We start from the raw sequence: 20418 nt of genomic DNA on the forward strand, positions 1-20418 counted from the left end.
TAATTTTACGTTCGTAAAATGCGCTAAAAACTTATACGATATTCAAATGGTACGTAATACATAATATAATGTAATGATATGCAAATATGTACATAATGTGCTAGGGGTATTATCGTTATCACTTTCAATACAATAATCGCTTGTTTACCTCAGAAGTTAATTATATTTAGATTTGTACTTGTACCATAATGACTTCCTAATTATTGTAATCAATATTAATGTTTTATAAGTAAAAGAAAATAAGAAAATATTTGTTAATGTCTTTAGGAAGGGGTTCTATATATATTGCAACTGAATTGTTATACTCACTTAGTTTCCTGTACAACCTGGTCAAAATGGACGCCACTGAGGCCAAATGTAAAATTTAGTTGAACGTGTATGATTATTTTGTAAAAGAAAAAAATCATGGTGGAGTACTTACTTCAGTAATGGCAGTTCAACAAAGAACAGCGGATGCGGTGCAAGTATCGAAACAAACAGTTGTGAGGACATGTGCTATGCGAGAGATTGGAAGTGATTTAAAAAGAAATCCATATCGCCGTTCTAAACCACGTAGGACGGACCTACTAGAAAATAAAAAGCATACCATCCGATATCTGATTTATGATATGTACGCAAATAAAGAGCACGTAACTCTAGATACTTTGTTGGCGGTGATAAAATTGAAAGACTTGTGTGATTTGGGCAGAACAAGCTTGTTCTATGCACTGAAAGAAATGGGCTTTAAATTTAAGATGACCAATAGCAGACGGGGTTCGTGTGAACAAAGTCATGTGGTTTCCATGCGGAATGTGTTTTTGCGAAAATACATCAGAAATCTCGAATCCGAAATTCCGCATGATTTCGTTTTTTTAGACGAAACCTGGGTGTTTAGCAGAGGCGCAACAAAGCGTACTTGGCAAGATGACCGCGCTAAAAGTTTGCAACAACTCATAAGGCTTCAGATGGTAAACGATACATAATTATTCATGCTGGTGGCAGAAATGGGTTTATAGAAGGCAGCAGCTTAATATTTTCGAGTACCAACAAATCGTTCGATTACCACGACAATATGAACGCCGAACTATTTGAAAAATGGTTTGAAGAATCTTTCCTAAAGAAACTTGCTCAGCCCTCAATTATTGTTTTAGACAATGCATCTTATCACACGCGGAAAAGTGAAAAGATTCCAAGAGCTTCTTCAACCAAAGAGGAAATTTCGAATTGGTTGAAAATGAAGAATAGACCATTTGGTACTGCGATGTTTAAGGCCGAATTGTTAGAAATTGTAAAAAATCACAGTCAAGCAACCATAACTAAATATGTTGTCGATGAAATGACATTACAATATGGCCACGAGGTTCTGCGTTTGCCGCCTTACCATTGCCATTTCAATCCCATTGAACTGGTATGGGGAATTTCGAAAAAGTTTTACGATGACCATATTGTTGGTACGCCGGAAAGACCAGAAGATGTTCTTAAAACCTGGAACGACGCGTTAGCTAAAGTAACTCCAGACGTGTGGAATCGCTGCGTAACCCATACAGAAGAAATAATCAAGGATACCTTCAATCGTGAAAAAATTATAGACGATGTAAGGGCTTTGGTTTTTACTGTAAATACAGGAAGTGATGAAGAAAGCGATTATTTAAGTGAAAGTGACAACGACGCGTGAATTCATATGAACTTAATTCATGTCGATTATTATAATAGGTAGCAATTAAGTAAATAATGTACATATTTTCATGTTTATTTGTAACAAATGTTGTAATTTTTAATGTGAACTGCTAAAATACAAGCATGATTTCGTATCGTAACTGGTGTAATATTTATATTCTGTTGACTGGTGGGTGATTGGTGCTTATTGTTCTATTCATTTAAACAAGCCGTAAGGATTGTTTTGAACGACTTTCGTCCTTAAAAATCCGGTTTTTCCCAAACATTTAACTTTAAGATGCAAATCCAATAATACCATTTATCGCAATACTATTGGGAACACCCCCAGCGTTAATAAGAAAAGTAACATTATTTTCTGAATACACTATATCTCTTACAGTTCGCGAGATACCCATGGTGGCCTCGAATTTGAATCAGCCTGTATATTACTAATTTACAAAAGACCATCCCTCGAAATTAATACATGGGGATAGAGAGATACAAATGTATATTTAAGGTATAAACGGCTAAAAATTAAAAAAAATCGGTACATCGTATGTCCCCGGATTGACTTTACAAGAAGAAAAACTTTTACTATACTTTTTGACAAAAATGCATTCTCCATAAAAGCTTTTGCTTGTTCTATCTAATTCGAAATTTCCCTACCGTTTTAGAGAAAAATACAAAAAAAAACGAAAATATGGATGAACTTTTTCCAAGTCCTAAAAGTCAAAACGCGTCTCTACTGTAATAACATTTCGTTAGTTACAAAGTCTCGTTACCTATTATTTGAATAGGCACTACGATCGTTATAACTAAGTATAACAAACACACTTCGTAATGACATTGAATAATAGTACATTATATATCAAGGTAGAGAAGTCCACTATTATTGCCTGAGCACCAAGATTACATCTCGAGGCGCTTGCGCCGAGGGGTGTAAGGTGCGAAGTAATAGACTTCTCTACCGTGGTATATATACTATTTTTTTCACTACTAGCACTTGAAATCCTCTAAATTAACATATTATATTGATAAGAGAGTTAACGGTTGCACAGAATTGTTTGTTTCTTAATTTAACATGTCAATCAAGTACGTGGAAGTACAAGTCAAACAGGCCGTATTTTGTTCTGTCATTGAGATTTTTCAAAGAGTAATTTCGATCGAATTTTTTCAAAATGTGATAATTTTAGGTATGTAATTTCTCTGGAAATTGCGAATGGTGGCAATTATTCGTTTTAGAGAACTTGTCTAATAACGTTCATTGAGCGAAATTTCGGGTTGTGTTTTCTAAAAGTGACAGCGTGACAGTTCTCATTATTGACTACTATTTAATAATAAAAGATTATTAACCACTTTGAACAAATGCCGAGAAAGCCTACTTTACAAGTGGAAAAAAGGTTAATAATCATGTCATCAGACGCTAGTAGTGAAAAAAATTATTCAATGGGTAACAATGAAAAAGAATTGAATTTCCAAAGGTGTTTTCTTAGAAATTGCAGCGTTTTACCGTTAAGTGAAGGAATCGAGAGTTTTACTGAGGGCCCTTCCAAACAAAAATGTGAACCAATTTTACGACCTTAATTTTGAAAGTCCCCCATGCCAATAATTGCGCAATTTTTTCTTCATACGTTACGTTACAAGCGGTTCATTATTCTCCTCAAGTTGTGTGCGGTAGAGAGCTAATTATAATTTTGTTAATCTAGCAGTCTGTAAGGAGCCGTGAACGACCTTGCGTTTGTGTTTTGTATCTTCTTGTCGTGTGGTTATGCAAATCAAATTGCATTTTTTTTAAGCTCCCTCTGTGTTGTTGGGGCCCACTTAAAGAGAGTATAATGATTTAAATATTTGTATAGAAAACTGCTGTAGTCACGCTACTCATTATTAGGTACCAGCACAGTCTAACGAAAAAAACTTTGTCCTTTACTATGGGTAATTCTCTTTTCAGGCAATCCCAGCCTTAACGGTATGCAACCAACATTACGCGAAAATCTATAAATGTGATACTTCTTCCTATGATTACTTATTCAATGCTAGTACCTACTACAAAACGCTTATTGTTTACTGAAGAACAATGTATCATGCAATATGAGTGATAAGGCAATTACAAAATATAATACGAATAGTGAAAATATAACGCGATAATAATGCCATCTTTGATGTAGTAGCTGAACTATGAAACAGTACGGACTCCTACATTTTGGACGTGGATGTGCGTCTCCGCTTCATGGTATTTTGTATCTCGCAATTCCAACAATTACGACAAAATGGTGCAATATCATTACCAATAAAGTATATTAGGTTCAACATTTTCTGTAACTTTTATGCGGCTCATACAGGCCAGCAAACATCCTCATGACTCATGAGCCATACTTGTTGAATATTTTTATATAAAACCTCCCTCCTCTACTTGTTATTGTGGCTATTTCTAGTTTATTGTAATTATGAACTTGGTTTTAACCATGCAGGTATCTTCAATTTACTACAGACTACAAAAACCTTTAATGTTGTGTATTTGTTTATTTATGGAATTTAAAAACAAAGTTAAGTATTGACCTTAGGCTTTGGAAAATCAACCTTGGTTAGTTGTTATCAAAGAAAAGTTCAAGAAACAATTTTAATAATTGCTGTAAAAGCTTAACAGTTATGCTCCTATGAAAGTGTTATTTGTTATTTCCTGTCGTAAGTTACTTTGTATATTCCTACTGGATAATATAGACATGACAATCTTTAACAAATAATTTAGTAGGTGTATTTAGCAAAGTTTTTAATGCCTATCACAACTAAAGAGTGACATTTTTTTAAACGAGCAGCAATACGAATTTTAAAATAAATATTAAAACTTAAACATTAACTTTGCGCCGTTTGAGCTTGCATCTTCAATTCCATTACTTCTGCAACTGTATCACGTATTTTGCTTTTCTCCAATCCGATAATTTGTATCTTCTCCATTTGTTCCGTGACAAAAGCAATCTTACGTCTAAAGTAACTCTTGGCCCCGGCAATATCTTGCTCTGCATAATAGCCTGTACCAATGTCTATTATAACATGTTTTGTATCTGCTAACTTTCCTGGCACATACATCTACAAGCAGTTAAGGACATATGAAGTAATGCATTCAGCAACAATCCTGAAAATTAACACCAATAGGTCACAAATAGATCACCGAACAGACATGTTACCACATAAATGAGCACAACAAAAAGGATACAGATCCAGTAAGGGGAACAAGTATAGATTTTCCTTCCGACTCAGGTGTCACCTTTTCTAAGCATTCGCCAGAGTTTTGAAATTTGTTTTGAGCTAATTTTAAAGACTGTAGGGATTCTTGAAAGAGAGTCAGCTCCTTAAAAAGCAATACCTGAAGTATTAAATAAGGTTATGTTGAGTTAATTACTTGATCTAGCTGCTGTTTTAATTGTGTCAATTGTGGCAATGATAACGTAGTTAAATCAATTTGCTGTGCATTCGCTTCTAATGGTATTTGTGACATATTTACGTAATTTTATGATATAAATCAAATTATTGAAATAAAAGTTCAGTCACACTTGACAAATGACAGGACAGACTTCGGCTAGGCAGCGGCTATTATATCCTGTATCAGTGTTGCCAGTTATTCTACACGTATTGAGTTGAGAGAACTATATTCCGCTAGGTGGATGAATGAAGCTGATTTTTTTTTACAGACTAATGATAGGTACAGCCAATGACTATGACAATGTTTCTTTTTTAAGTTTTTTCTCTAATTATAAGATATCTTATAATGTTAAGATAATAAGATAATCTTATAATAAGAGAAAAAATTTAAAAACGAAACACCGTTAAGTCATTAGTTGTACCTATCATCAGTCTGTAAAAAAAATCAGCTTCATTCATCCAACGGTAACCTAGTTATATCCGTAGAAAGTTCGTGAAAAACCGACTAAGAATTGTTCTTTTACGGAGTTATCAAATGTTCGCGATTTTTTTAAATATTTTTTTAAGAGCTATTATCAACGTTTTCATTAGGTGTATAACTTATTTTTTCGAAAAACAACCTTTTAGAATTGGTACCGCAAGAAGTACCCGCAGCGCCTTAAGTCGTATGACCTGAGGAGGCAGACGATCGATTTTAGCATACTCTGATAGGGCAAAATGGAACTCCATCGGTTAAAATTTTGATCATTCTCGTTCAGTGGATTTCGTGCTAGCTCCCCTACTATTAGCCTTAACAATTTTACATACAGATGTAAAAGACATTGGTTTCTTTTCTGCCATTTTAAATCGCATATAACTAATAGATGGCTACAAAGCAAGATCTACCTACCTACGGCTCTAGTAGGATCCATACTGTCGACTTCCGGCGGGAAACGAAAAAATTATCAAAGTCCTCGTGTGAGATCGAAGGGACTTCAGCGCATTTTTGTGTGGCAGATCAGTATTCTATTAGCCACTTTTGACTCAACCATGAATAAAAGATCTTGTCGAAGAATACCACATTCCCTTTGACGGTACCCACTTCCGACGTCCCGTTCACCCGCAATTCGCGTTTGAAGATTTGACTCCACCATCAGTAAGATCGTGTCGGGGGCTACTACATTCGCTTTGACGGTACCCACTTCCGACGTCCCGTTCACCCGCAATTCGACTTTGAAGATTTTTCTCCACCATCAGTTAGATCTTGTCGGAGGCTACCACATTTCCTTTTTCGGTGCATACTTATATTACACCCACATTTTGGTGGATCTCGCTAAAAACCTTCCACAAGATAGTACTTAATTTTTGGGGGGCACTTCTCATTGCTCGAGCTTCTATTGGCGACACGAGAAAGAGAGACAGCCATTCGAGATTTACGAAACATTAAAACGCGTGACAGAATTCGCAACAGAAGGTAAAAGGTGCCCGAAGTTGACTACCTCTCGAAGACGCGCGCGCGTGCCTTACAAAAGGTCGTTAATTTCGCCCCTAGGCCAAAAAACAAAATTTCGCCACGCAGGAGTTGTGCGCGTTCACAACATCTTTCCGACGACACCAGTTTGAAAAGAATCGGACCAAAACTGTAGTAGAAGATAGGAAAAAACTGAAAAACCTTCACGTTAGTATACTACGCTCGAGGACGACGCCCAGATGTCGCCAACCCCACATCATGTAGCCCTGTCCCCAAGGTTTACAAATTACACGGCCTTGTAGATACAAATACACCCGTTGCCTTTCTACAAGAGTTCTTCTACGCGCCCACATTTGCTGGCAGCCAGCCGACCAGCCAGCCAAAGTGAGATTAAAAGCTACTTTTTACAAATAAATTTGCAAAAATGCGCTAAAAATAGACGGTCAAATGCATCAATTAAGTATGACCGCGAAGGTTATTGTGATGTAGTAGTTTTTTTGCGTGATTCTGTTACTAACTTTGACTGTACATGTTATTTTCTTACCAGCTTGCAAAAAAATAAAGCATAATATTATTATTTATCGTCTTTGCTTCGGTTGATATAAACGCTACAGTAGGTATTACAAAAATTTTAGAAAAATAAAAATGGTTAAGGTGATGGTAATTTTCATATAAAAAAATGGGAAATTTAATGTAAGTTAAGAAATTTTGGGGAAATTAGTCAGGAAACGGAGGAAATCTGGACGAAACAGCTTGAGGAAATTCTTAATAAGAAAGAATCTTTTGGAAAGCAAAATAAAAAATTCTGATCAATGTGAAGCACTTTGAGAAAGGACCTTATGGTATTATACCATCTACTAATAGATTTAAAAAAATTAATAAAACTGGGGAATTTTCTTTAAAGGTGTTGGTCAACGTCTGTTAAATCTGGAAATGGTATAAAACAATAATATAACAATAGAGTTAATGATTATAAATTCTTTTTTATAAAATATTAAAAAATACAATAGATAATATAACAATATATATTTACAATACTGTAACAAATCCTAACTCAGCATTTCATTACCATCTTGTCAATAATTTCCACAGCTTGCTTCTCATTAAGTGTAGCCAAACAATCTCTAATTTCCTTCACACTTCTGCCATTTGCCTAAATAAACGGTCAGTAATTTGTGAACAAATATGTAAAAAAATATTTCTTACAACAGCAAACGTCAATAAACTCTTGGTTGGATGTTGTACTGCTGCAAAAGCATCAGTATGGAGTATGTGCCCAAAATCTAATGATTCTCCTAATCTTTTCCATGCGTCTGATTTATCCAGAATGTCCGACAATGATATTTTGCAAGCATCAGTAAAGTCTGTTACAGCACCATATTTATCAATGATATCAATGTTTGCTTCATCATCAGCAGAATTCTGTAAAAAATGTGCTCCAATTAATTTTCAAAATGACAGTTCCAAAGTCAGCCAGAATTTCTGTATAAAAGTGGAAGGACAGGTAAAAATGTGATTTGTACTTACATTATTATTGCTGCAATCCTCTTCGTCATCATTCTCATCACTTTCAGAATGAACACGATTATGTAAAAGCATCTCGGAGGGAATACCAATTTTTTTCTGCAACATAACCTTGTGTTATTACATTTTTCATTGCTAAATCCCGGTAGGTAAAGCATTTGCAAGGCTGACAACACCACAAGTTAACATACCAAATGGCTTTCCAGTATGCTAAATATCTGAAATGTTTGTTTGTCACAGCTATCCAACAGTTCCTGTGCCAATAGTAAAGGATTATACTGAGCAAAGTCTTCACAATCACATTCGGCTTTCGTACTGTCAAGTAAATATTTCAGAATGTCAATATTTCGATTTAAAATGGCCAAATGTAGAGGAGTGTAACCGTTCTTTTTTTCTGCTGCATTGACATTGGCTCCACAATTAATAAATAACTTAGTCGCGTTTAAATTCTTTCCTCTTACAGCCAAATGTAAAGGCGTTTTTCCATCTAGAAAGCAAAACTGCAAAATATTATGTTTCCATTCCTTACTTTATACATACCGTAATTGTAAATGTCAATATTGGTATTGGAACGGTGGTAAGCGTCGAGTACTGTCAACAATATTCCTTCAGGAACTCGATCTACTATGGCCACATGTAGTGGCGTGTTACCCTGCTTATCTTGCACTGCAATGTCAGCTTGTGCTTCAATTAGTCCTTTAAGGTATAGCTCATTTCCAAATTCAACTGCTAAATGTAGCGGGGATTGTCCATTTATATTTTTCACATTCAGCAATTCCTTTTTTCCAAAGTTTTTCACAAAGCTGAGTAACTGCGTCACAAATTCGTCTTCTGTGCCGATTTCGGCCGCCAAAAAATGGAGAACACTACAATATTTCGTAATGTTAATACTAACTTTAGCGCATTTTCCATGAATAGATCAGTACTTCCCGAAAGGTCATAATACAACAGACTTGTGCGAAGTAGGAAAAAAAACCACCAGAAAATTTCAGAGGAACAAGGAATAAAAAAACTTACTTATTCCCATTTGATGTTGTATATTTGTCTCCCGAAATTAATGCCTCCAACATAAGAGATACTCTATTATTCGAGGGAGATGTTTTCATAAATGAAATTAACTCAGATTTCACCCTGTCAATGGGATTTTCTTCTTCAGTAACTGAAAGTTTTTCAGTTTTACCACTAAAATCAAACATTAGCAAATATAACAAAATCATCATATTAAGTAATACCTATGCAAAGGTGTACGAATTTTGGAGTTTGGAGTATCCATAACTAGACCCAAGCTTTTCAACTCTCTGATTGAAACATTTTCGGCAGTGAAAATGTCCCTCATTGGTCCAGGGCCAATTAGTGAATTACAGATCTTATCAAATTCTGATGAATCGATATTATTGTGCTTGAGGGCAGCCTCTAAATCTGCACTGTTGATTGTTGCATTATTCGCATTGGTCATTGTTTCGTGATCAACTGATGGTGATATAGTGTTCAACGTTATAGGCAGTTCATCAGCAGAAAAGAACGAGGTGGTATAATCATCGGAACTAAGTCTTGTTCTTTTTCTTCCAATAGACATTTCTGAAGGAATGTAACTGAAATCTTTTGGTTCACTTCTGGCTCCATCTGACGGGCGTTGCAATTCGATAAACACTCTAACTTCTTTGTCAATGTCAGCATGTTTATATGGCGGAGTTCTAAAATTATAGATTAACAAACTGAGATGAAACAAATAGGCATACTTGAAGACAATGGCATATTGATGGTGAACGTCCAAATCACTAAAACGTCCATAATCCTCCCACACCTCATTATCCTCATCATCCAACTCGAAGAAACGTACTTTAATGTTCTCTACAATACACATTAGATAAACGCTAGATTACTAACGTGCACTTACTTTTAGTAACTTTTTCTACTAATATAAATATTTCTCGGCCACCCCTACAGGGACTTGTACAATGATCCATACGAACAATCCTCAAATCACCGGTTAAAGCACTTTCTAAACAAATGTAAGTAAAAGGTAAACTTACACAGTGAAACAAAACTTACTCAAATTATTAATGGCGGGAGAGGAAACTGGTTGGCATATGGGATAGTAAATGTTATTTACTACTCTATAAGCGTCAAATCGTAGACAAACCACATTCAAGTTTATACATTTGCTTTCTTTCTCAGCAATAGTTTTCATCTATAACAAAATTGATGTTAACCAAATACAACTATGGTCATTGCCATACTTCCAACTCCTCTTTTTTTGTTAAAGGTCTAAATTTGTGCTCACTTCTTGCGATTTCTTCTTGCTTCAAAATCGTCATTTTTCGTATTAACTCTGGGACAATGTACTTTCTTGCAGTGTGAATAATTCCCATGCTATGGAAACTAAGGACACCTTCATTAACAAAAGGACGACAGTAAAGATTGTAAACTTACTTGGCAACGAAGCCCACATCACTGTTAACGTGTACATTGTGAGGATCATCAATTTCGTCAGTGCCTTGCTTTTTGACCAACCTGTGGGCGTGCAGTTGCCTAGTATGGGCCATATCTTCTCTCCCATACTGATATAGAGAGCAACGTATAACTGCCTCCTTATCATAGTTTAATAACTGAAAACAAATGTTCAGAATCGACCAGTTCAGTAAAAGGAGTGTAGAGGTGCTTTGGATTTTGCAAAGTCATATAAGGTCACCTAGAGCAATTCAATGCTAGCCGCCTTACAAGGTTTAATAGTGAGAATAGTGAGATTTAACCCAAAGTTGGTATTTTTTAAATACAACATTCTGTATATCTTGATGTCAATTGTTTTTGAAACCTTATTTTTTACTGTTTATAAATACATACATAGTAGGCCATAGATAAATGGAGTTTTTGTTTTGTTAATTGTATCCTTGATAATTAAAACAGCTTGATTCCAATCAATAAAAATGGCAGTAGAAACATAATATGTCATTTCATAATTTTGAAAAATATGAAATATATAATTATATAAAAAAATGTAGGTTGTGATACATCAATGCGATCGGGCAAAATAATGCAAAAAATTGCCATTAAAATATACAGGATGTCGCATATAACTTTTAGCTTTGGGTCAAATCTCAGACGCGGTGTCCAAAATTTTTTTACTACGCCACTGGATTCTAGGTAAAAATCTCAAGTCAAACTTTTCTTTTTACCCTGTATCTCAGAAACAAATGTAGCTAGATTTATTCTGTTCGTGGTATTAAGTTTCACAAAAAAAAATGGCACGGGGTCGCGAAAACGTCAAGTCTCTATTTCTATCTCTAAAAACAGCTGAGATACACTGCAGTCTCAACCAAAATAGGACACACTGTACACTGCCAAAATTTTAACGAAATCAAAATAACCTCTCTGGCGAAAAAAAATATTTTAGGTTTTTACTTTTTTTTTCTCCGTTTTTTTTTGTAAAAAAGTCTGACTAAAATACTAAATTATTTTTGGAAAAAAATTAAATGCCGTTGCGGCGCTTCAAAATTTTTTGTCAAAAATCCGGCCCGTTATTTTTCCTTTCCATATTACTGATATACATATCCAAAATTTCAACAAAATCTGTCGAGCTGTGACCTCAGAAATTTGCCCACCTAGCTTGAACTAGGAAACTTAAAATGGATGCACGAAGATATCACCAGGTTTTGTGCTTGAATGCGACTTCCCTATGACTTGTGGAGACATAAGTTTACTCTCGAGTTAACTTGTAAAGAGTTACCTTGATTGGCAAGATAAAAGAATTAAAATCGGTAAGGATACTGTCCCTGGGCGAGATTGCTTTCATAAATTTCTTCAACAACAAAACAAAGATTTGCACAAAACAAGAGACGCAGAACTAATTATGTATTGAGAATAAGATAGTATTATCAGAACTTGCATAAGAATTGGATGGTGTGTAGCTACCCTGAGACTTGACAGATGATCCAATGAGGTAAAAATTCTTTGTTGTAAAAGGCTGAAAATCAAGTACTTCATTTATTATAATGGAAATCACTGGAGCTGGCCATTTATTGCCCTTTATCCTGTATGTACATATATAAAAGTGTACAGTGTGTTCTATTTTGGTTGAGATTGCAGCTCGGATTGCAATGTACTTCAGCTGTTTTTAAAGATAGAGACTTGTGGTTTTCGCGACCCTGTGCCCCTTTTTTGTGAAACAGAAAAATCTAGCTACATTTGTTTCTGAGATACAGGGTGAAAAGAAAAGTTTAGATGTTACTTATATTTTTTCAAAACACCCAAGCGCAATCACGTTCTACAAACATGAAAGTATATAAATTATTTTTGTGATAATTTTTGCTCTAATGGCGTTAAACTTATCTACAAAAATATCCCTCTTCACCCTAAATGACGGTAGCGTGTTACACCAAATTCCTCTCTGCCAAAGGTAAAAAATCATATGTACGTACTTATTCAAGGTTATGTAAATGTTCAATTGTTTTGGTAAACCTCTTACAAATATTGTCTTGGTGTATACAATGGGTGACTAATAGTAAACCTCGTAGTAAACAAAGATTACTGTATGAGTATGAACACACTGACTCTACTTACTTTGAAATTGGTTTATTAAATAACAAGAAATTTCAAAAGTAGCTGTTCTCAGTATTGGTCAGCTGTTTATTTTGGCATTTGTTTTGACATACTCAACTGAAGTCAACAACAGTGCAGGTAAATAAGAAACATTGCAACATTGCTCACCTCAACAGATGGAAATGTTTGCTTTCGTGATCTATCAGATGTTTTCCCATTCAGTGATCCGTGAGTTCCCGACATTTCAGACTTGTAACGAAATCGAAATTTGTCCACGGGTGGTTCTCGCATTCGTAGACATGGTTCGGGCAAATCTAAAACGGACAATAAATTACGGTAAAAACAGATTTGAGAACTTACCCCTTATTGTTACCACGTCCGGATTATATGAATAGATGTGTGGGACTTGATATGGTGTAAATAAGTGTGTCGGAGACCGACAGTCCGAGTCGGGTGACATCATTGATGAAGTCGGCGAATCCATGGGTGGTGTTAGTAAATTAGGGTACAAATTCATGTCCAAGTCTAGCGAGACAAAAGTAAATCGAGCTTTAATGCGAATTCAACACGACCGAAAACATACCAGTTTTTTCAAAGTTTGCTGGTAAATGTATTGAATTGGACAATATACCTAATTCAAACATTTTTAATAAACCTAACACTAAAAATATAAGCTTAACAGAAGGAATAAAACTTGCGTGAAGTGCTACACAAAACTAATTGAACAACTGAACCGAATAATCTTGGCGTAAAGTACCTACTTACGTCATCGATAGGCAGGAATAAGGTTCTTCCCCAACGTTTGTCGATAAAAAGATAAAGTTGATAAACAAGTATTTAAAAACAAAGCAAATTTACATCACATGGGAAATTACAAAAATCCCCGTTTCAACGCATGCGTGTAGCCACAGTCTGGTCTAGCCAATACGTGCCAATGACACGGAAGTTAAATGAAGCTGGCGGATTCCGATTTCTCACGCATAAAAAATGTACCTGGAACAAAAGTTCGTTACTTTACTTACTGATTAAATAGTTTATTGTTTATTAAGGCTATAGATACCTATATTGTACGATAAATACATGTATTAATAGTTACACACAGTCATGTGGAATTGATTTCGTTTTTGAAGTGCTTTTTTATATCCTGTACCATTGAAATTCAATGCCTGTACACTGTACAGCGTATACCTATCTATACCATGGTGTATAAATACACCATGACCTATACCTACACGCACGGCGCTATCGGGTTAATTCAGGTAAACTTTTCCATTTGATGGAAGTTTACATTTCCCGAAACGTTTATGTTGCATTACTTGCATTGAAGATTAAACAAAATGTAATAGTTTAACTTTTTCACTAATTGATTTGTAGTTTTGTAACTCACTATAAACAAGTGAAAATGGAAACTACCTAAACTCGTCAGTCGTCAGAATACTTTTAGCAAATTTACCCGGAAGTAGAGATAGAGAGAGTACAAAACAGATCTTTTTCTTTTGCGTCACCCATCATACAGAGCACAGTATAATTCTTTGTATATCAGCAGTATAATTTAAACGACTGATTTTATTTTTGCAGCAGGTATCTACCTACTTACATTACAAAAAAAGCTCAAACCTTGTTCATGAATCATGACCATGCTTATATTCACAATAATGTTACCTACTCTACTAAAATGCAATTATTTATTTATGGCCCTGAGACACGCAAAATTGATTGCTCCCCTTCCTCCCTCCAGATATACCATACTAGGGTTGAATTAGTTATCCGCAAAATTTGTTTCCTTGTTGTATAATGATTCAAGATAATGTTTAAAAGCATCAAAACACAAATTCCGACGCTCTTCTATCTATTGTTAGAAAACTTCTTTCAAGAAAATAAGAAACAGATCGGACACGCTCTTCTGTGTAGCTGATGCACAATGCACATATATACCACTTTTTTAACTTACCAGTTACCGGCGACTATCCTTATCTTGGACAAATATCCCGATATCTGTGGAAAATGGACAGGGGGATATAAAATTGCGGCTCTCCGCATTTACCTATCTAAAAAAAATTTAAATTTGTTCATTTTTTCGAAATTCACTTTTTTAATCAATCTTATTTTATTACGGAATTGAAAGTACACTGGCAGCAAATATTTAATTTGAAAGGCGGTACGTCGTCGCCCCTATCACGTTTTAATTCTAAATGCAGATATGTACATAATTTATAGGGTTTACATAAGGATGACGCTTATTTATTACCTCATCATCCGTTATTTACCTCTCCATTTTCCTTTGACTATATTGTCGGGAACATTTACTTGTTAAACCCTTACAAACAATTATTAAGCGGCAGAGCAAAGCGATGTAAGAGTCGATGGTGTCAGTCTGTCCGTCCGTGAACACGATAACTGCCAAACGCTTGGACCGATTCGGTTCAAACTTTGCACAGTTGACCCATCTATAGGATAGGCCACATGTAACCAACCTATTGAAAATCAGTGAAATCCAATGATCCCGTAGAGTCAAACCGAGGTGCTCTGTCGCTTTTTTTGGTTCGGGTTTTTATAGATCCGCTTTAGGGGTTTATTTAAACTTGAGTTTGGATTTGTCACAGCGCCAGCCGCCAGCGTGTCCGACTCGAACACGCCATGTCGTCAATTCTAGGGCGCTGTATTTATACAGGCATACTCGTCCGCCATTTTGGTTCTGGTGATCTTGGTAAATTTTGCGATTTTTATCGATTATTTATTATTATTTTACATAAAATGGGTTGGCTATATCTACAAATAAAAGTAATTTATTCCTAAACAGAGCTGGGGAGTAATTGATTACATTTATCAGTAGGTAGTAGGTAACCAATAAGTAATTGACTACGTGTTACACCCAGTTTGTAACTTAACTTTTATTTTTTCCTTGTAATAAGAGTTCTAGTCCCAGCTAAGACAGAAAAGAAAAGGTAAATTCAGTACCCGACTCCCAGTTTAGTAGTAATTTTAAAAAGACCAATCATCTAAATACGTTGTAACTTATAGTAAATTAAAACTCCCGCTCAATAAAAACTCCCGCTAAACTTTTAGAACCAAAATGGCGAACGAGTATGCCCTAGTGTTTTCGATCTCTTGATAATTACCGCTACTTATTATCTATTAATTGATAGTTAGCAGAAATCGAGGGGTGAACCACTGGTGAAGTATGGTGTACAAGTGTGATGAAGTCCGTTAGTGAAGTCCATGAAATATTGTTGAAGTGCGTGAAGTACCTACTGATATGAAGTCCGTGAAGTATTGATGAAGTCCATGAAGTACTGATGAAGTCTATGAAGTATTGGTGAAGTTAGTGAAGTTTAAGCGAACTATTGGAAAAATGCATGAGGTTGAGGCGAAGTTTATAATCAAATCCGTTAACAAAAATCGTACGGTAGTTCAATTCACGGTCGTAATCACTATGTAAAATTCGAGGTAAAATTAAATAAATTTCTGCGAAATAAAACTGAAAGCATAGATTAAAAAATCTATGCTGAAAGGTAAGTTTTTTATCCGCAAAAGTATGGCATTTATTTATGAATGACTAACAAAAGGACAGTTACACGGGCGACAGACGCCCTGATGAGACAGCGACTCGTAGACGTACTGATAGTCCTTGCGTCGTATTTATGTGTAGGTACAAAGATCGTAAATTGTTTCCTTTTAAAAATTTAATAAATCCTTTCCTTTACCATCACGTTCAGGTAGCTATAAATAACACTTTTATTAGATATATTAAAATAAAATCGACAGACGGAAAATTTGTCACGTGGATATCGGCTTTTGTGTTCCTTAAAATTTCAGTACCCTCCACAACTTAGTACATCAGCCCCTTCCAAATCAAGTTTCTGGCCACGCCATTGAGTTATTTACGACTATAATGTCAATCCCGAGGTCAATACTATCACATCCACATGCTATCACACAAACAACACCATTAGCATAATTCTTGAAAATAATCCCCTAAAAATGCAACCTGTTGTAAAAGGATTAAGAGTTGCTTATTGGGTTCAGCCTGGTAATATGTTACAATACCTTTTACAAGACCTAAGCAATATTTTCCCGCTTATTTTGTTTGTTTGTTTAAATGACATTTTTAAAAGAAGAATTGGACACCTTTATATGGTATAGAGCCAGATATCCAATCTGTTAATAAAAGATATATTTTAACAGGACCCATTATATTAATAGGAAGTGAACTATTTAGTATAACTGCATAGGTATAACAGAAATTTGATAAGAAAAGCTTATAAAATCACAACTCCTCTGCAGATAAAGATCAAGGGCCATTTTTTAAACCGAAATAGCTTAGTAAATGGTTGGGTTAGAAGGTAGTAGGCATGCTATTGATATTTACTTTCTTAGTAGATGATTGATGGGAGGACATTCAAAATCCTCCGACACCCCCGATTGATTTTGCCTTTGAAAGTACTTTCCTCCGATAAACCGTTTTCGAGATATTCGCTCAATGGATATATTTCTTTAAGATGTCCCAATCGCCCTTTGTGAGTACCCTCTTCCAACAATCTGTTGTGGAGATATAAGGGAATATTCAATCACGGTAAGGGATCGAAGAAGAGGACTATGGTTGGTAGAAATTAATTCCTTTCGTTGAGACCTTTAATTAGAATATCATGAAAGATAAAATACGCCCCCCCCCCCTCGCCATGAACTGAACTTGAAAAAGAGGGTCGCGGTAACGTTATAGTTTGTGCAAACCAATTTATTTCGATGAGACCATGAACGGTGGAACGTGTGTTCCCCCCCCCCATTTTCAAAATTTTTACTGCACCACTAAAGCCATGCGTATGCAAAATCCATTTGATTGCCGTATGTAAAAGTAATGCACGTTTTACTTTTACTTTCAAAAACAGCATCTCAGGAAATAATTGATGGAGGCCACATATTGCAAAAAATTCCAAGACTCTAGGACCATTCCCCGAAAAGTAGTTCAAAACCGCAGAAGTGGGTCCGACGCGACGGACGGGCAAAACTCAAACAAAAGCACATTTTTTTTAAATTTCTGGTGAAGTATGGTGTACAAGTGTGTTGAAGTCCGTTAGTGAAGTCCATGAAATATTGTTGAAGTGCGTGAAGTACTGATATGAAGTCCGTGAAGTATTGATGAAGTCCGTGAAGTACTGATGAAGTGCATGAAGTATTGATGAAATACGTGAAGTATGAAGTTTGGTGTACACGATTTTGCCTAGCGATTTACCCCTTGGCAGAAATGGACAATTTTCACTAAGTGCCAATAATAATCGGCAGCTAACAATCATTATCGGACTAAACAGACTTATCGATAACAATTTCATTTATCGCCCAGCACTAGTTACTAGCACTCTCAGCCATTGACGTCTTCCAAGAGGAAAAAATAAGGGACAAGAACTAGTAAAAGTTTAATACACTTTCTACTTATGTACAATACAATCCCTACAAAGTAATTATTTATTCCGATGATATTCCCAATTCTTCATCACTCCATTTAGATGGATCGGGATAATCAAATTCTCCCTAGGAAACAGAAAAGAAATAGAATAAATTATGTACTGGCATTAATGCAATGAGGAACTTGTTAAATTTAATCACAATTAACTTTTGCGTTGCAATAATGGCTCCTTGGTTAAATTTAACAGAGGACAGATAAACTGAACGTTCCTTCTTATCGTTATTCCACTGGAGCATTAAACAATTTTTATGTTACCTAATGTATGGCATGGACCAGGATTAGATAGGATTGGCTAAAATAGGGTGTTTGCAGATCTTCGAAGAAATCTCACACATTATCTACTTGATTTTTTTCGAAACCTACATATGATGTAGTTAGTAAAATAGTATCACTTTTAAAATCTACCTCGTTACCAAAATGATACTTACAGTTATGTGATCCAATTGAGTATATAAATGCCACAGTATCCACCACCACATTACACCTTGAGTAAATTCTGCAAGGTGGTATATGTATTTTGGCTGAGGAGGAGGTGGTGATCTATAATTCCATCTGAAAGCAAAAGTTTTGTTTTAAAACAGTGCGATTATGTAATGGATATATTTTGAAACTACGTACGCAGCGTGGCCCCCATTCCTAGTCGCTGTATTAGTAACCTTAATGTTTTTCAAAATTTTTGAACATTTTAGTAGATTTACACCGCGAGAAATTAACATTTTTCACAACAAAAATTGGGTGAGTGAGTTAACCTAAAATTAGACCGTCAATACAACAACATCGAATTATAGCAACTTTGCGAATTTACAGTTTCGTCGAATTTTGATAGCAGCAGGCAATACATCATACATACGGGTGAGTATATTGCGCTGCTTTACATCGTCAGGAGCTCATCAGCTTGTTGTGTTCTTTATTGCCGCACAGTTTCGGAAGCCTTTAAATTTATAGCATTAAGACATAGCTAAATTTGGTCGAGAATATTTTTCAATAGATTGATCCTACCCAAGGAATCCATTACTTATACAGGGTCGCCCAGGAGTAATGGGCAATGTTGAGAAATTAAAGTAGATATATTTGAAGACAAAAAAACGCTAATAATACTATATTGTTTACCAATCACTACAAATGAGTTTTCGCTTTTTATTATACCGTGGTTTTCGCTGAAGGTCTGAAGTCGGAAGTTTTGCATATAAAGCGCCTTTAGGTGCCCAGTACGGAAATTCCAAATACATTCTATAAAATATTTGAGTGCATAAACTGTCAATGTTACCTATTACATTTCTTGACCACTACTGTTTGCCAAACATTATTTAAAAAATTTCAAGAGTTCGTCGCCGTTTAAACTATCTGCAAAGTGAATTTGCTATGAAAGAAATCGGATATTCCTATAGAGATATTACTGGACGTGTACAACGGGAAGTTGCAATGGTAATAAGATGTTGGTCCGGATGGTCCGAAGATAAGGTTCACCAACGTTGCCCTGGATCTGGACGTCCCCGAGTGACCACAGATCGTGAAGAACACCGTTTAAGACATTATTTGGTCACAAGAGACAGATTTTCCACAACTCGATCAATGGTGTCGTTTTGAAACGACAACTTTTCGCGGATTTTCCGAAAATCTTACCATTAACGTTGGATGGAAACTATCAGCAGCAAAAGAAGATCTTCCAGTTAAAAGTTTAACCAAAAGAAAATTTTCCGTCGGCAAGAGATTAAACGGGCTTTCTAAATTTAAGCGTAAAGAAACGACCTGTGGCAGTAGAAGGAGAAGGAATCGTTAAATAAATTTGTATTTAGTCGAGGATGAATTGATTAAACGTACAGTTTCGAAGTGGTTTTATCGCTAAAGTAGCTATTGTTTATGTGGAGTGCGAAATTACACTTGCGCGTATCTTGGAATAACATTAAATGTACTGACCTCCTAATTTCGAATTTATAACGTAGTATGCGTACTGGAAAGACATAAAAGTAAAGTGTCTTGTCTGTAGGGAAATTTCTCCTTTTTATGAATTTACACAAAAAACATTTAAAACCTTGATAAGACTCGTTAATCGAATATCTGGTGAAAATAAGATTTATCTCGCTTGCCATTATCAACATTGGAAGTATTCCATTTAGCGGACAACAGTTTTCGTAAAATTCATAAAAGAAAAAGTATCCGTCGGGAGCTCCAATTTACCCTTCGTCGCGCATTATTATTATGAGAAGAATTGTTTCCGCAAGAAACAGTCATGCCTTGCCTTTTGATTAACATCGTTATCTGTAAAAAGGTAGGCATTTCTCATATGAGATATTGGCCCGTATGAATAAAAGTAAGCAAATGCTTATACTTGCAAAATTCGAAGTAAATACTCATCAGTGCTCCTTCGCACTGGGCGACTTAGCCGCGCTTC

The 20418-nt window shown here is 35.5% G+C and overlaps 4 protein-coding genes across 6 annotated transcripts; 1 reads left to right on the forward strand and 3 right to left on the reverse strand.

Moving 5' to 3' along the window:
* The first annotated feature begins 428 nt into the window (after positions 1–428).
* On the forward strand, positions 429–1654 carry LOC116163994. Its single transcript, XM_031478122.1, has 2 exons — positions 429–891; positions 945–1654. Exons 1-2 carry the CDS (start codon positions 429–431, stop codon positions 1652–1654), a joined length of 1173 nt encoding a protein of 390 aa, XP_031333982.1.
* Positions 1655–4364: 2710 nt separating this feature from the next.
* On the reverse strand, positions 4365–5213 carry LOC116163108 (prefoldin subunit 5). The gene is made up of 3 exons (XM_031476959.1): positions 5033–5213; positions 4847–4981; positions 4365–4719 (listed from the first exon to the last, which is right to left on the reverse strand). Exons 1-3 carry the CDS (start codon positions 5126–5128, stop codon positions 4486–4488), a joined length of 465 nt encoding a protein of 154 aa, XP_031332819.1. The 5' UTR covers positions 5129–5213; the 3' UTR covers positions 4365–4485.
* A 2298-nt stretch (positions 5214–7511) lies between these two features.
* On the reverse strand, positions 7512–13523 carry LOC116163095 (nuclear factor NF-kappa-B p105 subunit). Of its 3 annotated transcripts, none has more exons than XM_031476939.1 (15): positions 13331–13523; positions 12926–13090; positions 12734–12879; positions 10460–10635; positions 10267–10408; positions 10079–10217; positions 9924–10028; positions 9766–9877; positions 9259–9720; positions 9044–9208; positions 8567–8892; positions 8218–8513; positions 8030–8125; positions 7709–7924; positions 7512–7655 (listed from the first exon to the last, which is right to left on the reverse strand). In XM_031476939.1, the coding sequence occupies exons 2-15, from the start codon at positions 13080–13082 to the stop codon at positions 7557–7559; spliced, it is 2637 nt and encodes an 878-aa protein (XP_031332799.1). In that variant the 5' UTR covers positions 13083–13090; positions 13331–13523; the 3' UTR covers positions 7512–7556. The 3 variants fall into 3 exon arrangements, with proteins under 3 accessions (XP_031332799.1, XP_031332800.1, XP_031332798.1); XM_031476940.1 differs by having other exon boundaries at positions 13327–13495; XM_031476938.1 differs by lacking the exon at positions 13331–13523 and adding an exon at positions 13149–13306.
* Positions 13524–17963: 4440 nt separating this feature from the next.
* On the reverse strand, positions 17964–18814 carry LOC116163109 (NADH dehydrogenase [ubiquinone] 1 beta subcomplex subunit 2, mitochondrial-like). Its single transcript, XM_031476960.1, has 3 exons — positions 18645–18814; positions 18455–18578; positions 17964–18091 (listed from the first exon to the last, which is right to left on the reverse strand). The coding sequence occupies exons 1-3, from the start codon at positions 18740–18742 to the stop codon at positions 18026–18028; spliced, it is 288 nt and encodes a 95-aa protein (XP_031332820.1). The 5' UTR covers positions 18743–18814; the 3' UTR covers positions 17964–18025.
* Between the last annotated feature and the right edge of the window lie 1604 nt (positions 18815–20418).

The sequence above is a fragment of the Photinus pyralis genome, unplaced genomic scaffold (genome assembly GCF_008802855.1).
Source record: "Photinus pyralis isolate 1611_PpyrPB1 unplaced genomic scaffold, Ppyr1.3 Ppyr1.4_LG2, whole genome shotgun sequence".
Classification (NCBI taxonomy): domain Eukaryota; kingdom Metazoa; phylum Arthropoda; class Insecta; order Coleoptera; family Lampyridae; genus Photinus; species Photinus pyralis.

What these genes read in the sequence shown, in the direction of transcription:
- LOC116163994 (XM_031478122.1), top strand. Translation starts at nt 429, where the DNA reads ATGGCAGTTCAACAAAGAACAGCGGATGCGGTGCAAGTATCGAAACAA. An exon ending in TAGCAGAGGCGCAACAAAGC is followed by an intron (nt 892 to 944) that starts GTACTTGGCAAG and finishes ATAAGGCTTCAG; the next exon opens with ATGGTAAACGATACATAATT.
- LOC116163108 (XM_031476959.1), bottom strand. Translation starts at nt 5,128, where the DNA reads ATGTCACAAATACCATTAGAAGCGAATGCACAGCAAATTGATTTAACT. An exon ending in TAAAACAGCAGCTAGATCAA is followed by an intron (nt 4,982 to 5,032) that starts GTAATTAACTCA and finishes TTGCTTTTTAAG; the next exon opens with GAGCTGACTCTCTTTCAAGA. An exon ending in TTGTTCCCCTTACTGGATCT is followed by an intron (nt 4,720 to 4,846) that starts GTATCCTTTTTG and finishes AACTGCTTGTAG; the next exon opens with ATGTATGTGCCAGGAAAGTT.
- LOC116163095 (XM_031476938.1), bottom strand. Translation starts at nt 13,209, where the DNA reads ATGTTTGAATTAGGTATATTGTCCAATTCAATACATTTACCAGCAAAC. An exon ending in CAATATGCCATTGTCTTCAA is followed by an intron (nt 9,721 to 9,765) that starts GTATGCCTATTT and finishes CTATAATTTTAG; the next exon opens with AACTCCGCCATATAAACATG. An exon ending in ACAACATCAAATGGGAATAA is followed by an intron (nt 8,893 to 9,043) that starts GTAAGTTTTTTT and finishes GAAATATTGTAG; the next exon opens with TGTTCTCCATTTTTTGGCGG.
- LOC116163109 (XM_031476960.1), bottom strand. Translation starts at nt 18,742, where the DNA reads ATGTTAATTTCTCGCGGTGTAAATCTACTAAAATGTTCAAAAATTTTG. An exon ending in AGGAATGGGGGCCACGCTGC is followed by an intron (nt 18,579 to 18,644) that starts GTACGTAGTTTC and finishes TTTTGCTTTCAG; the next exon opens with ATGGAATTATAGATCACCAC. An exon ending in CTCAATTGGATCACATAACT is followed by an intron (nt 18,092 to 18,454) that starts GTAAGTATCATT and finishes TCTGTTTCCTAG; the next exon opens with GGAGAATTTGATTATCCCGA.